Source organism: Pogona vitticeps, chromosome 1 (assembly GCF_051106095.1).
Source record: "Pogona vitticeps strain Pit_001003342236 chromosome 1, PviZW2.1, whole genome shotgun sequence".
Taxonomy (NCBI): Eukaryota; Metazoa; Chordata; class Lepidosauria; order Squamata; family Agamidae; genus Pogona; species Pogona vitticeps.
This window is the reverse complement of record NC_135783.1, coordinates 317,252,825-317,265,729: the sequence shown is the minus strand read 5'-3', so window position 1 is coordinate 317,265,729 and position 12,905 is coordinate 317,252,825. Positions and strand designations below refer to the sequence as shown.

The 12,905-nt window shown below is 36.2% G+C and overlaps 1 protein-coding gene across 8 annotated transcripts in view; it reads right to left on the bottom strand.

Annotated features, from left to right (window-relative positions):
• MIPOL1 (mirror-image polydactyly 1) overlaps positions 1–12,905 on the bottom strand; it is a 233,386-nt gene that overhangs the window by 157,215 nt on the left and 63,266 nt on the right. For all 8 annotated transcript variants that reach the window (XM_072986393.2, XM_072986392.2, XM_078392515.1 and 5 more), the window contains one exon: positions 11,607–11,712. In XM_072986393.2, coding sequence (XP_072842494.2) covers positions 11,607–11,712 — 106 coding nt within the window. The remainder of the gene's footprint in view (positions 1–11,606; positions 11,713–12,905) is intronic.

Sequence of the window (12,905 nt, the reverse complement as noted above, 5' to 3'; positions counted from 1 at the left end):
AGAATATCTGGGGTAGCTCTGACATTATCTTCCTATAGTTCAGTGGAAACCATGATCTCTTAATAAGTACTATGTACAACTCTGGCAAACAAAGGATTCAGAGTGAGAAAGAGAGAGAGAGAGAGAGAGAGAGAGAGAGAGAGAGAGAGTTACTGCTATCACAAAAAACAAGATTTCTGGGTAATCTATTTGACTTTAGTGGGACTGTTGGCAAGGACTTCCAGGACTCTTGCTCCAGAGTCACCTTTGGTATTTCCTGGAACTCCTACGTTTATCTTGGCAACAGCGTTTCAACCCAACCTATTCTGTTTAAGTATTTTTAAGACAATATTTTAATTGAAATATAAAACTTATTGAATTAAATGAGCATATTCAACATCAGAGTGCTGTGATATGCAGAGGGGGGATGGGAAGACAGGCTAAAGTTATCAGACAAGTTAAGCACTTAAGCCCATTGATTTCAATGAGGGTCAAGCGTCCCTATAACTCCTACAAACCAGACAACTGAATCAATACTCCCCACATTTTGTTTCAGAAATGACAGAAACAACATGTATTTTTTCCTTTATTAAAACACATGTTGCAGTGATTTGGTAGAAGACTAGTCTGTAAGCATTTGAATGATGTATCTGTCATAAAAAGTGCCCAACCCAGCATCTAGACTATAAAAATCCTCCCCCGTTGCGGAAAGGTAATTGTACTAAACCCATCAAGTCTAACACACTTGTAGTTTTACGATAGATAATAATTGTAAACAGACAGTTTTTGTAAGGTACATAGCTATTTCAAAGTTCACTTAGAAAATCAACATAGCATTTTAGCTGGAATTTGCTCATTAAATACCCATAACTGTAATGCAAATTATGCAGGAATGAATAAAGCAAATACATATACTTCTTTCTTTTTATTAAATGTAAAATCTACTGTTAATTACATTGGCTATGTCATATAAACTTTTCTCTTTAACTATTAAACGGAAGTCTTTACAAAAGTCATTAGAGATCCTCATTCTTTGACTTGTATAAATTTCAATATTTGTTCAGTAAAGGTTCACAGCAGTTAAATTACATTAACAAATATTATTAGCTACTATGTAAGCCAACTAAGTAAAATACTTATATTGCAGGTAAAACAAATCATTGGGTGTTTACGATAATATTTGGATATGTCCATTTTTAAACAAGCTTATCAAATATCCTGTAATTCTTAGTCAAATGAGAGAGACTCAAAGTAGATCTTTCCCCCTAAATACTCAAATTTGTTTAGTAAGCTAATTGTTTTCTAATATGGGATAAAGCAAATATGAAGAAGCTGAACCATTCGGAGCGTGAGTTTACCAAGTCAAAGCAGTGTACATATTTTCTTAGTTAAACCTGATTCTGTTGGCAAACCTTTCGGCCACACTTCTACATTACCTTTAAAATACAGTAGTAGCAAGAAAAGGTGTTAGAAATTATTCTAGTATAAATACTGGTTCATGATTCGCCAAACAACAGACTCTTGGAAGGGAGGTGGATGAGAAGAAAAGAGAGGGCATGCATGTATGTTTGCTGATTTCTTAGGGGTCATCTGTGTAAATACAAAAACTGAATAGTAAATGAAAGAACGAAGGAATAGTTAGGATTTTTTTCCAGAAAAAATCTGCTGCAAATCCTGGCTGGTATGTAGTGAAATAAAAACAACTTGAAATTCTTATGACAACAGATCAAACTTATAAGTAAAATATAGTTATTAGGCACAAGGCTGATGTGCAATACTGAAAAAATACCTTGCTGCAAATATTGTACCAATATTCTGCACCATTACATTTCTCCCTAAAACTGAAAAAAAGAAAGAAAAGAAAAGAAAAAACCCTATATACCCCAGCTTTAGCAAATTTAAGCTAAAACAAATATAGGTTCTTAAATACCAATTTAGTCTACACGTGTTCCTATCCTTCATTTTCAAAGTGCATACTTTCTAATTTTTCCAACTTGTCGGGGTTGCAATAGCTTCTTAGTTATTTTAGTAAGTAAAAAAAAGAGAAAGGAAAGGAAAGAAGAAAAAGAAATCTGCTGCAATAACAAGGAGCATGTTGCAAGGAGTTCTGATTTTGGATTTAGTATTCAGGATTATGGGTTGTTGAACTCTGTGTGACCTAGGATTTTCCACAGAGCTGGTGAAGGAATGATCACAGGACTTCTAAGGACTATGCACAGTTGTCTTTTTCCCAAAAAGGTCTAATATGAAGGATAAAAACAAAACAAAACAACTCTGCACTAGAATATCTCCAGTAAAACAAAGATTTCCAAATCCAATAAATATTTTCATGGCAGACCTACACAAAGTTAATATGTAATGGGAGTGGAAAACGAAGAACAATGACATTTTCTAATTTTTGTTGTCTAATTGACATGGGGAGGGGAGGGGGTTAAGCGAAAGTCTCCTCCTTGTAAAGCCATCTTCTGAATTTGACATACCTGAAACTGGTGGCTTCATGGAGTGATTTCCACCCCTTACTTCATTTTATGGAGAATCTACTCACAACTATGCCTTGCTAAACAAATTTTCTGTGAAGGATTTTGAAAAAAAGGAGCAAGGAAGGTATTGTGTGAGAGATGGATTATCCTGAGAATAACCTTCTCACTAACTGCCGTACCCTGACTTTAGCACCTGTCCCAACCGAGAGTGTCTTGGATCTTAACTCTACTCATATGTGTACACATTATCTGCACATACAACTTATCTGCTTGTACACACATTTTGCTAATAATCCTGGGAATGATTGTAAAGCCCAGACTGAAGCTCTGTAAAAAGATACGTCAGTGGTCCCAAGAAACTATACTTTTAAAATACTACTACTACTACTACTACTACTACTACTACTACTACTACTACTACTACTACTACTACTACTACTACTACTACTACTACTACTACTAATAATAATAATAATAATAATAATAATAATAATAATAATAATAATAATAATAATAATAATAGCAATCTTCTTCTGACACTCTTAGGATAACTAAAATGTAGAATTATTATAGGGATGCATGAATAAAACAAGTAGGACAGTTTTAACAAGTCAATACTAGGCACTACAGCCTAAAAGTCATTTACATATAAATGTGACTTTGTAAGATAAAGCAGTGTGAGCAAACACAGATAGTATATGCTGACACCTTTGTTACCTTGTGTTTGTTGTATGTATTTAGTCCGAGGTGCTTAGCAGCACTTTTAAATTTCTGGTGCTGCAAATGTACCAGTTCTGTCAAAGAATCCAAATTCATTAGGAATAAAAGCCAACAAAGAGTGTAATTCATCAGAATTATAAATTCTGATAAAAATGCGTAGACTTAAAAACATTACCCTTCACTAAACTAAATTGTGACCTTCAAAAAAATTGCATCATGTTCAAAGTTTTTGAAAGAAGATACTGGGATACTTTGTACCAACTGAAGTATTTCTTACAAACAAATATATATGCAATTGTTTGGCTGGTATGCTAGTCTGAATTATTCACACATAACAAAACCAGACGAACAAGTAATGTATATTAACAGCACAATCTTATACATGGCTACTCAGGAGTTAACTCAGACTGAGTTTAGTCATGCTTATTCCCATGAAAGTGGGAAGAGGATTGCAGCCCATATTACTGAGACAGACAGACAGATAGATAGATAGATAGAGAGAGAGAGAGAGAGAGAGAGAGAGAGAGAGAGAGAGAGAGAGAGAGAGAACATTTTTCTTTTCAGCATTTGTGAAATGTAGTTCACATATTTCCACAAAGCAAATTTTAAAAAGGCTTTGCCCCAAGAATAAGTGTTTACAGGAAAAACAGAAAGAACACTTCTCTTCATGGCCCACTACCAGAGTTTTTGAGACACAAATCTTCATTTCAAACACCACTGCCAGAAGTTCAGTAACTTTAAGGGCAATTCACCTCTCACTGAAATCCATGACGAAACCCCAATCAATTCTGTGGAACTACGCAGCACCTAGAGTGTCTTAAAGGTCTTTGCATTTATCAAAAGGTTTAGAAAATGTATTGGCATAATATAACAATCTTACAACAAAACTAAGGCTAAGTACATACCCTATATAGAAAGAATAATTTTAGGATGGAATTATTAGTAAAACTACATCCGTTGCATACTTTTAAAAATAGAATGTCACACATATTTAGATTTATAAACACAAGGGTTGGGAACTGTTGAGATCTTTTGTCTAAAGCCCAATATTGGCCTTATTTCAGTTTAATTGGAAGAGGATCTCAAATTCATCATCTCCATGAGATATCAGGAACCTGGATTTCTCTTTGTATCAAAGGTTAATAAGAAATGTGTCTGCAAAAGTCAAACAGCATTAAATATCAAAAACTGATTATTATTCCAGAGGAGTTGTTCTGGCATTCATAATCTCTCCATGCTCCAACCTTCCACAGCTAATCTTTAATGGATGACATGTAAGAAAGAAAAATAAATGGCATAAAAAAAGTCACCAAAGTAAGCTTAAAAGAAATGGTAGATATTTCTCTTCACTGATGAGAAAAAGTAAAAAAGTTAAGAGGAATTCACTAATGCTAACAGATCTCTATTTTCTGATTGGGTTTGGTTTGTTTCCTTTTCCACGCACAGACCAAACTGTTGTTTGTGTGTAGCAACACTTAGAACCTTCCCAATGTCACTTAGAAATATTTAAAAGTAATACATCTTGTATAATATAATGGATAATATTTGCATAATATCTTTAGGATAAGTATATTTATTAAACAATATAAGTCAGCAGCAACTGTATAATTTTAAAAATCCTCAGTAATTGCAAGGATCTCCAAATTAGAAAAAGAATCTCAAATCTTGCATTACGCCTGTTCTGGTGCATATTTTACAGCTGCACCTTCCTTAGCTTTCAAAGTTCCAGTGTTCACTTGAAGATCATGGTCTCACAGCTGAGAAAATGTTTTTATACAGTGGGAGGGGAAAATAGCTTTTAAATTATGGTTTGTTATTTGCTTGATAGCAATGCCTGTTATAAAGAGTAGTAATTATCGGACCTCTAAATTAGACAATATCTTTTCTCAATTGCAACATGGCCAACAGCCAAGGACTTTAATAAAACAACAAATATTAACTAAAACTGTCTGGCTGCCTTTATTTGGAACAAACTGCCCTACTGCACGTATAGATTCAACTAGCAAAGAGTTTTAAGGTGGCTTGTAAGCTTTACTGGAGGCAGCATTTAATTACCTCATATCACTGGCCTACACAACAGAACACCCTGTAGCTACTTATGTTCCCTCCCTTGGGAAAATTCCACACACCCACAGTTAAGAACATAAGAAGAAACCTAACCGATGACACCGAAGTCTTTTCTGTGAAAAGTCACAGGCAGGACATAAGTGAAGCAGATTCCTCTTGTGCATGTTCCTCTGTAACTGGTACTTTTTGGCATGCTGCCTCTGATTATGGAAAGAATATATAGCTGGCATGAATAGCAGCCATCAATACCTTTGCCCATCTATTAAACTATCTTACCTCCTTTTAAAGCTATCCATTATATTTTGTATAATATAATGGATAATAAATATGTAATATCTTTAGGATAAGTATATTTCTTAAACAAGGTAAATTAAACAAAGCTATCTATTTTGGTGGCTCCCACTGTAACTTGTGGTATCAGATTCTGCAATTTAATATGCATTGGTTGTACCTGTTTCCTGCCCCTGAAGAAATTTTACACATTCAAATTATGACCACTAATAACCTGAAAAAATCCATGTTCTCCTGTAAAGGATTTCTTTACAACGAGGAGGACTTTAGACTGCCTATTTTCTCCTCTTTTTGAATTAATCATCTTGACTCCACCATTTTTTAATCTGTGAATGTCCAGTAATAACTACTGAAGGCCACCAAGGGCTATTAATTTATGTTATTCTTTAAAACTATATCATAGGAAAGCATTGTTCACTATGTTAACAGTCTTAAAATTATTGCCCTAATTAATGAAGGTTAAAATTTGGCCAACAATACCATTGGATGGAAAAATCTTTGCAGGTGGAATCAAGCAAGGGGCGCTCTCCTTCATGCTTCCACATTTGGTATTGGCCCCAAATTTGTCCTGGTTTGCTGGAAAACTCTCTGGACATCTCCAGAGTCTTTCCCAGCTCACCAGAAAAGATTTGGAGGGAGCCCATAGGATGCAGGAAGTGGAATAGTATAAAGTCCCATCTGCAAACACAACTGCTTTTAAGTGACAGTCTTGTGGAGCATTTAAGAAGAACTGATTTATTTCATTGCAAGCTTTTGAGGATAACAATCAACTTCCTCAGAAATATGGAGTGCCTTATAGAGGCATGAAGTCGTATATGGGCGATGTAGATGGTTGTGGGAGAAGGATCAGTATGAAATGGGACAGAACATATTGATTGCATTTGTAAAGCCAATTGTAATGAATTTTCAAAGTATTGAAGACATAGAAATAGGTGATTAACTACTGCTGAAGATCATATTATAGCACCAAAAAAAAATCACCACATGGGAAAAACAGCTGGAGTCTGTGTTGATCACCACAAATATTTTAGCAAGGAAAAAGTCCCCAAACAGCAAAAATCCAAATGACAAAACAGGCAGATTTTGAGACAATTTGGGAAGCTCAAAAATCCTCACATTTCTCTATTTCCTACATATCAGAATGAAAGCTAGTGATGCGGATATTTGTATACAAATACCCCATCTCTAATGAAAGCCCATCAAAATATGAGGTAAAATGGAAGAACTGGTGCATCCATTACCACACCTGTATTGGTTGTCTATCCCTGGGATTCAGAGGTTCATGGTGGAGATTGGTTTTTTTTTTAGCCTATTATAAACCAACACATGCACTTCATGCTCCCCTAGTGTGTAAATTGTTGATCATTCAGTTTACTGCCTGATTTTACAGTTCTCAACTTTTGTTATTAACTGCTCTGAAGACATTGTAAATTGGGTGGTATACAAATGAAAAGAAGGCTTTGAATACAGGTTGTTTACAGAACATTGCTCCTTATATTAGGGGTATTCACAAATAGTCCGTAAAAGACTAATCAAGTGTTCACATTTCAAAAGCATATTTCACACCTAAATACTTTATAATTTCATCATCCTCAAACCAATCCTTTAAGGCAAGTTCTTGCTCCTTCTTAAGAGATCATCACATGTGATTTCGTAAGTGAGCTGAAATCTAACCTCAGCCCCCCTGTTCCGAACACTATGAAGATCACTATGAAAATCCATCCCTAGATATTAGTACCTATATCCACTCTGATCTAGTTGAGTGAGAAAAGTTTGGTTGCACTGGATTTAGCCATGGTGTGAGTGAGATATCACACCCCTACTATTGATACTACAACCAGCTGCAGAATGAAAAACTATGCTAGATCTCTTCCTTAGACTACGTCTATAAATTTGTTTTTGTTAGTACAACAAAATTTGTGCTAGTGCAATAATGACAATTCAGATATGAGCTACCATCTTTGTGTATATTTAATGTTGTATTGTTGTATTGGAAACAGCAAACATACCTTTAATGAGAAGTTGGCACTAGTTTTTAAAAAATCATTGTGTGCATTGTGGTAAAAGTTCAATATTATAGCGATAAAAGGCTTTATTTCTTTTTTAAAATAAACAAGATATTAATTGCATCAGGCAATATCCAATATTGGACTCTACTGGTGGACCAGCAGAACCAAGAGGAAACGGAAAGTACAGTTTTTCTCCTACTAGCCTCTGTGTGCCCCTCAAAACTGTTCTGGGAAGCTGAGTCTTTAGGCAGTGGGGGAGCCTGGAGGGAGGGAAAGGGGAGTCTCATTGGTACAGGCCCTCAGATGTATTTTGTTCTTAACACTTGTTTCTTAACGACTGTTTGGTAAGTCTTCATTTTGAGGAAGAGAAGCTCAGCTATGAGTACAATGAAATACTTTAGAAATTAGAGTATTATTTTGTATATCCAATAACAAAATACTTCAACTAATCCTTCTAACCTCCTATCCTGCTCAGTTTATCAGCTTCATGAGACATATTGTAATAGTGCTCCATTCTACCAACATTTTTGCAGCTTCCCGTCAACATCTCTGAAAAAGTTTTTATTTGCGCTCATTCTAAAATTTATCAGTCTATATTCTTCTCATACATGCATTTCTCTAGTTTTCTCTTCTTCCATGTTAAGTTACAGCAACTATATTTTCTATCTTTTACACATCTGGCATATAATGAAACATCACCAAGAGGTAACCTCTAACACTAAGAAGGAACAGCAGCCTCTAGTGGCCACTAAAAAGAGCTGGCTGGGTGATCAATTCTCCAGTCCAATTCATGGCAATTCTAAAGAGAGGGAAAACATACATAAATACCCAAACCTAAAGTATAACTTTAAATAAAAGAATGGAAAATGTACAGCAATACAAACATTTCTATCAAGCACCTTTAATTTGAAAGTAGTTTGTTTTTGTTTTTATAACTTGCACGCTGCTTGTCATCTACATGGATCACAGTGCAAAAAGTACGAAATAGGAAATATAAAACTAAATATTTAGTGGCAGAAACACTTTGGAAGCAGCAAAAATTGCGATGATTGATGGTTCAAAACTGAAAAACTGAAATTATTTGGCATATGGGAATGTTTCGATTTGAAGCTGAAAAGAAATTACTGTATAGTCAGTGCCAATCATACCATCTTTGTCAGGGCAAATTAACCTTAATTCGTCCTTATTGGAATTTGCTATTATTCTCAATTTTTGGTTTCATACAGTATTCCGTGCCTCATCTAAAGATGCCTGGCAAATCAGTAGCGCCAAACAACAAGAACGAAACTTGAACAGAGGTCCCAGGTAGAATCCTATTAGCTTGCATTATAGTAGATCCTCAAGCCTATGCCTCTTTAATGCATGCAATAACTACAGGTGGGCATCCATTTTGGTGAAATGTTTCCCATTTCTTTCCTGTATTATTCCTCCATCTGCTCCCTTGCACTCTTTCCTCCTCTTAACTTCTTCTCAAACATAAGCTGTGTTCTAACAAGCTATAGAAGCATATGCTGTGGACGGCTTAACACAACGGAAAAACTTCACTGCAAAGAAGGACAGCAATGTCTAAATATAAGATTCAACCTGTTCATTAAAAAGTGTGATTGCTAAAAATGCTGCAACGTCCAGGGGAACATTCTCCCCAGTAAAGTAGTTAACTTTGTTAGAAATAGTTAACACACATTATAGATTTAATGGGTAAAAATCCTGTTTCATTTTTTGTTTAATATGCAGGGTTCTGATTTTTCCAGTATTTGCCACACTTTTTGCTTTACATTTTACACTGGCAAGATCTTTTCCTTTGGCAGCTATAATATTTGTATGGTTTTGATTTTTCCCTCGGCAGTTTATTACTTCAAGTATCTTTGAAATTCTTTTTCAAAAAGTACACGGTACAGCTCCACAATGCACTGTCCAAGTGCCTCCTATTAGATGCTCTTCTGTACCAACGTTATCACAATATAAAGAGCAAGATACATATGCACACACATCGAAGAACTTGCAAGCTGGACAGAAAAAGATAGAAAAATGGCAAATAATTCATACAATGAGAACATCCTGTTAATGTCAAGGTAAAGATCTCAAGAAATGTCGTTTTGAAAACTTTATTGACAGGGGAAACCACTTCAAATTTCAGCAAAGGACACAAGATGTGCCCCTTTCCAAAGGCAGAGTATGTGATGTTCTTGTGCACAGCACACTAGATCTTGCGCCAGGGCAATTAATACATATACCAATTGCAGGATACCTGATTTCCTCATAAGTAGCTCACCTGGGGCAACCCAGACAGCTACCGTCTCTGTACACAGACCCCCTTTAGAAGACCACAGCATATGTGTTTTTACACACAGTTTTCCTCCATGGGCTTCAATGAGCAAAGAAAGTCTATACTGAATAAAATATTTCACTATTATATATACAGAAGTAAAACTCTGTGCAAACATCCCCAAAACAAACACATCACTTGGAATTTAATCCAAACAGTTCTCATTCTGTAAATGTTTAGTTGGTAGATAATCAAGATGTAACTATGATCTAGGTAAGTGTTTTATGGTGACTTTAAAAAATCCACAGGTTACAATAAATATATTTAATTTATGTTGCAAATATTTAGGGTTCTGCCCATTTGTTACAGCATTACCAGTCTATCTTACAGTGTACATAATCTCTCATGCAGACAGACAGATTGATACTGTAAATTCAACTTACCAGTCCTCCCTGGAATGGACTCACTGAAATGAATGTATGGGACTTGTCACTCACGACTGACTCAAGTACTGTACCACTGAATTCAATGGTAGTAGTTTTAGAAGGGGTAGTGACATCAGTCTGTGCTAGCAATCACACAAAAACAAAAAATAAAGAAGACAAAAACATTGTGGCACCTTAAATTGCTATATTTTAATGTGAGGAAGAGAACTTGCCCATAAAATTTCACATTAAAGCATAGCAGTCACTCTTTAAGATGGCATAACATTTTTGTTTTTTTTTATCTTCTATTTTTATTTTGTTTTCGAGAACTATCAATTCAATGGGTCTATGGTTGGTAGGAAATGCTTCACAGCCGAAGAATCTACTTCATTGCCCTCACCCTCCATTAATTTTATCAAAGAGATTGGCACAGAATATGGATACGTTACTGAGTGAGGTATGCTACACAATTCAGATATTATTAATGTTTCCTACAACATGATTAATATAATAATGTCACTGAGAATTATCTTAGTGACATAACTTTTTTTCTCCACATCATATGAGTTGGAGATTGACTGCATTCCTATTTTGCTTTCAAAAGTCCTTGTTATCAAGTTCCACAGCTTCCTAATCTCCTGGATCTATATAACCCTCACAATGGCTTACCAAATTCTAGAAAGAAGTGACCAATAAAAAATAAGCCAAAGCTGAATTTAAAAAACTTCAAAAAAAACAACAACACCCCAACAACTACAAACAAGAACAACCCCATACACGTGTCTATTTCCAGTTTTACCAACGGCTTTCCTCTGTTAGAAATCTACAATAAACCTTATTGGCTTTGATGTGCCATCACACCACATGCCTTTTAGTAGTCCAAAACTAGATTTAGCCCACCCACCAAGCAGAGGGTCAGGTCCCCAGCTGTGGGAAACACAGAGGTATGACCACATGAAGGAATATGGAGAGATGGTCAGTAGCGTCACTACGGAAAACAGATAAAACAATAAGTGATATTTGAACTGCTGGTTGAAAGGTAGTGGCTGTGGTAATCATTATTTCCCTTGTTTGTTCAGGACCTTCCAACAAAACAAACACCCTTTTTGTGATTGCCTTGACATGGTGTTAACAATTCATTTAATGCCCAAATCAGAATGAATATAGGTAAAGCTCTCACTAATATTAATACTGGTACCAGGATGTTCGAGCCACCCATTTTCTAAGTGACTTTAAACAGCCTTACAGAAAAAAGTTAAACCAGCCCTCCTTTAGCAAACATAACTTGTGTTCATGAGGCCAAATCATATAGCTATGGGGTGGATTGTATGAGCCATATGGCCATCTGCTGAGCGTTGCTCTACTGTACCTGCGCCCTTCTCTGCAATCGACGCTTCTGTCACTCTCTCATGCAGTTCTAAGTCCAGCTTTATTGTTTTCAGCTCCTTGTCCTTTTCAGACAGCTTATCCTGAAGCTGAATGGAACAAATAGACTGTGTGTTATCTTTCGATCTATCTAGCACAATATACTAAACACTACCAAAATATGTTTCGATTCTTAAAGAATGATGCATAAAGATAATATAAAGATTTCTTTTATCTACCAACTAAAAAGAAAAAGAGTTGTCTTCTACTTTCCCAGAGCTTGAACATTTGCTTCAGAACTCAAGTAGCTCTCTATTCCTGCTTCATTTCATGCACCCTGAAATTGCCATTTGATGAGGTACAGTGTCCTCCAAGATATGTTGGACTACAAGTCTCATCATCCAAGTCAGAAAAGTCATTGGCTAGGTCAGCTGAGGATAATGGAAGTTGTAGCACAATGTATCTGGAGAGAATGGTTTTAGAGAAGGCTGGCATTTGGTAACACAGACACAAAGGAAAGTAACACACAGTGTGTCATCAGATGCAGAGTTCCCTTAAGAGGTAAAAAAAACCCCCTATTTATCCTAGCACGAGCTTGTCTTGATCTGCATTTTGCAAATTAACTTGCTTTTGCTTTGTGATGCATCATCACAAGGGACTTGTGGTTGTTTATTCATTAAGTCGTGTCTGACTCTTCGTGACTCTATGGACCAGAGCACGCCAGGCCCTCCTATCTTCCACTGCCTCCCAGAGTTGGGTCAAATTCAAGTTGGTAGCTTTGATGACACTGTCCAACCATCTCATCCTCTGTCGTCCCTTTCTCCTCTTGCCTTCACACTTCCCCAACATCAGTGTCTCCTCCAGGGAGTCTTCTCTTCTCATCAGATGGCCAAAGTATTGGAGCCTCAGCTTCAAGATCTGTCCTTCCAGTCAGCACTCAGGGTTGATTTCCTTTAGAATGGATAGGTTTGTTCTCCTTGCAGTCCAGGGGACTCTCAAGAGTCTAGTCCAGTACCACAATTCAAAAGCATCAATTCTTTGGCAGTCAGCCTTCTTTATGGTCCAGCTCTCACTTCCATACATCGCTACTGGAAAAACCATAGCTTTGACTATGTGGACCTTTGTTGGCAAGATGATGTCTCTGCTTTTTAAGATGCTGTCTAGGTTTGTTATCGCTTTCCTCCCAAGAAGCAGGCATCTTTTAAGTTCATGGCTGCTGTCACCATCTGCAGTGAAGAAAGAAGAATCTGTCACTGTCTCTATATCTTCCCCTTCTATTTGCCAGGAGGTGATGGAACCAGTG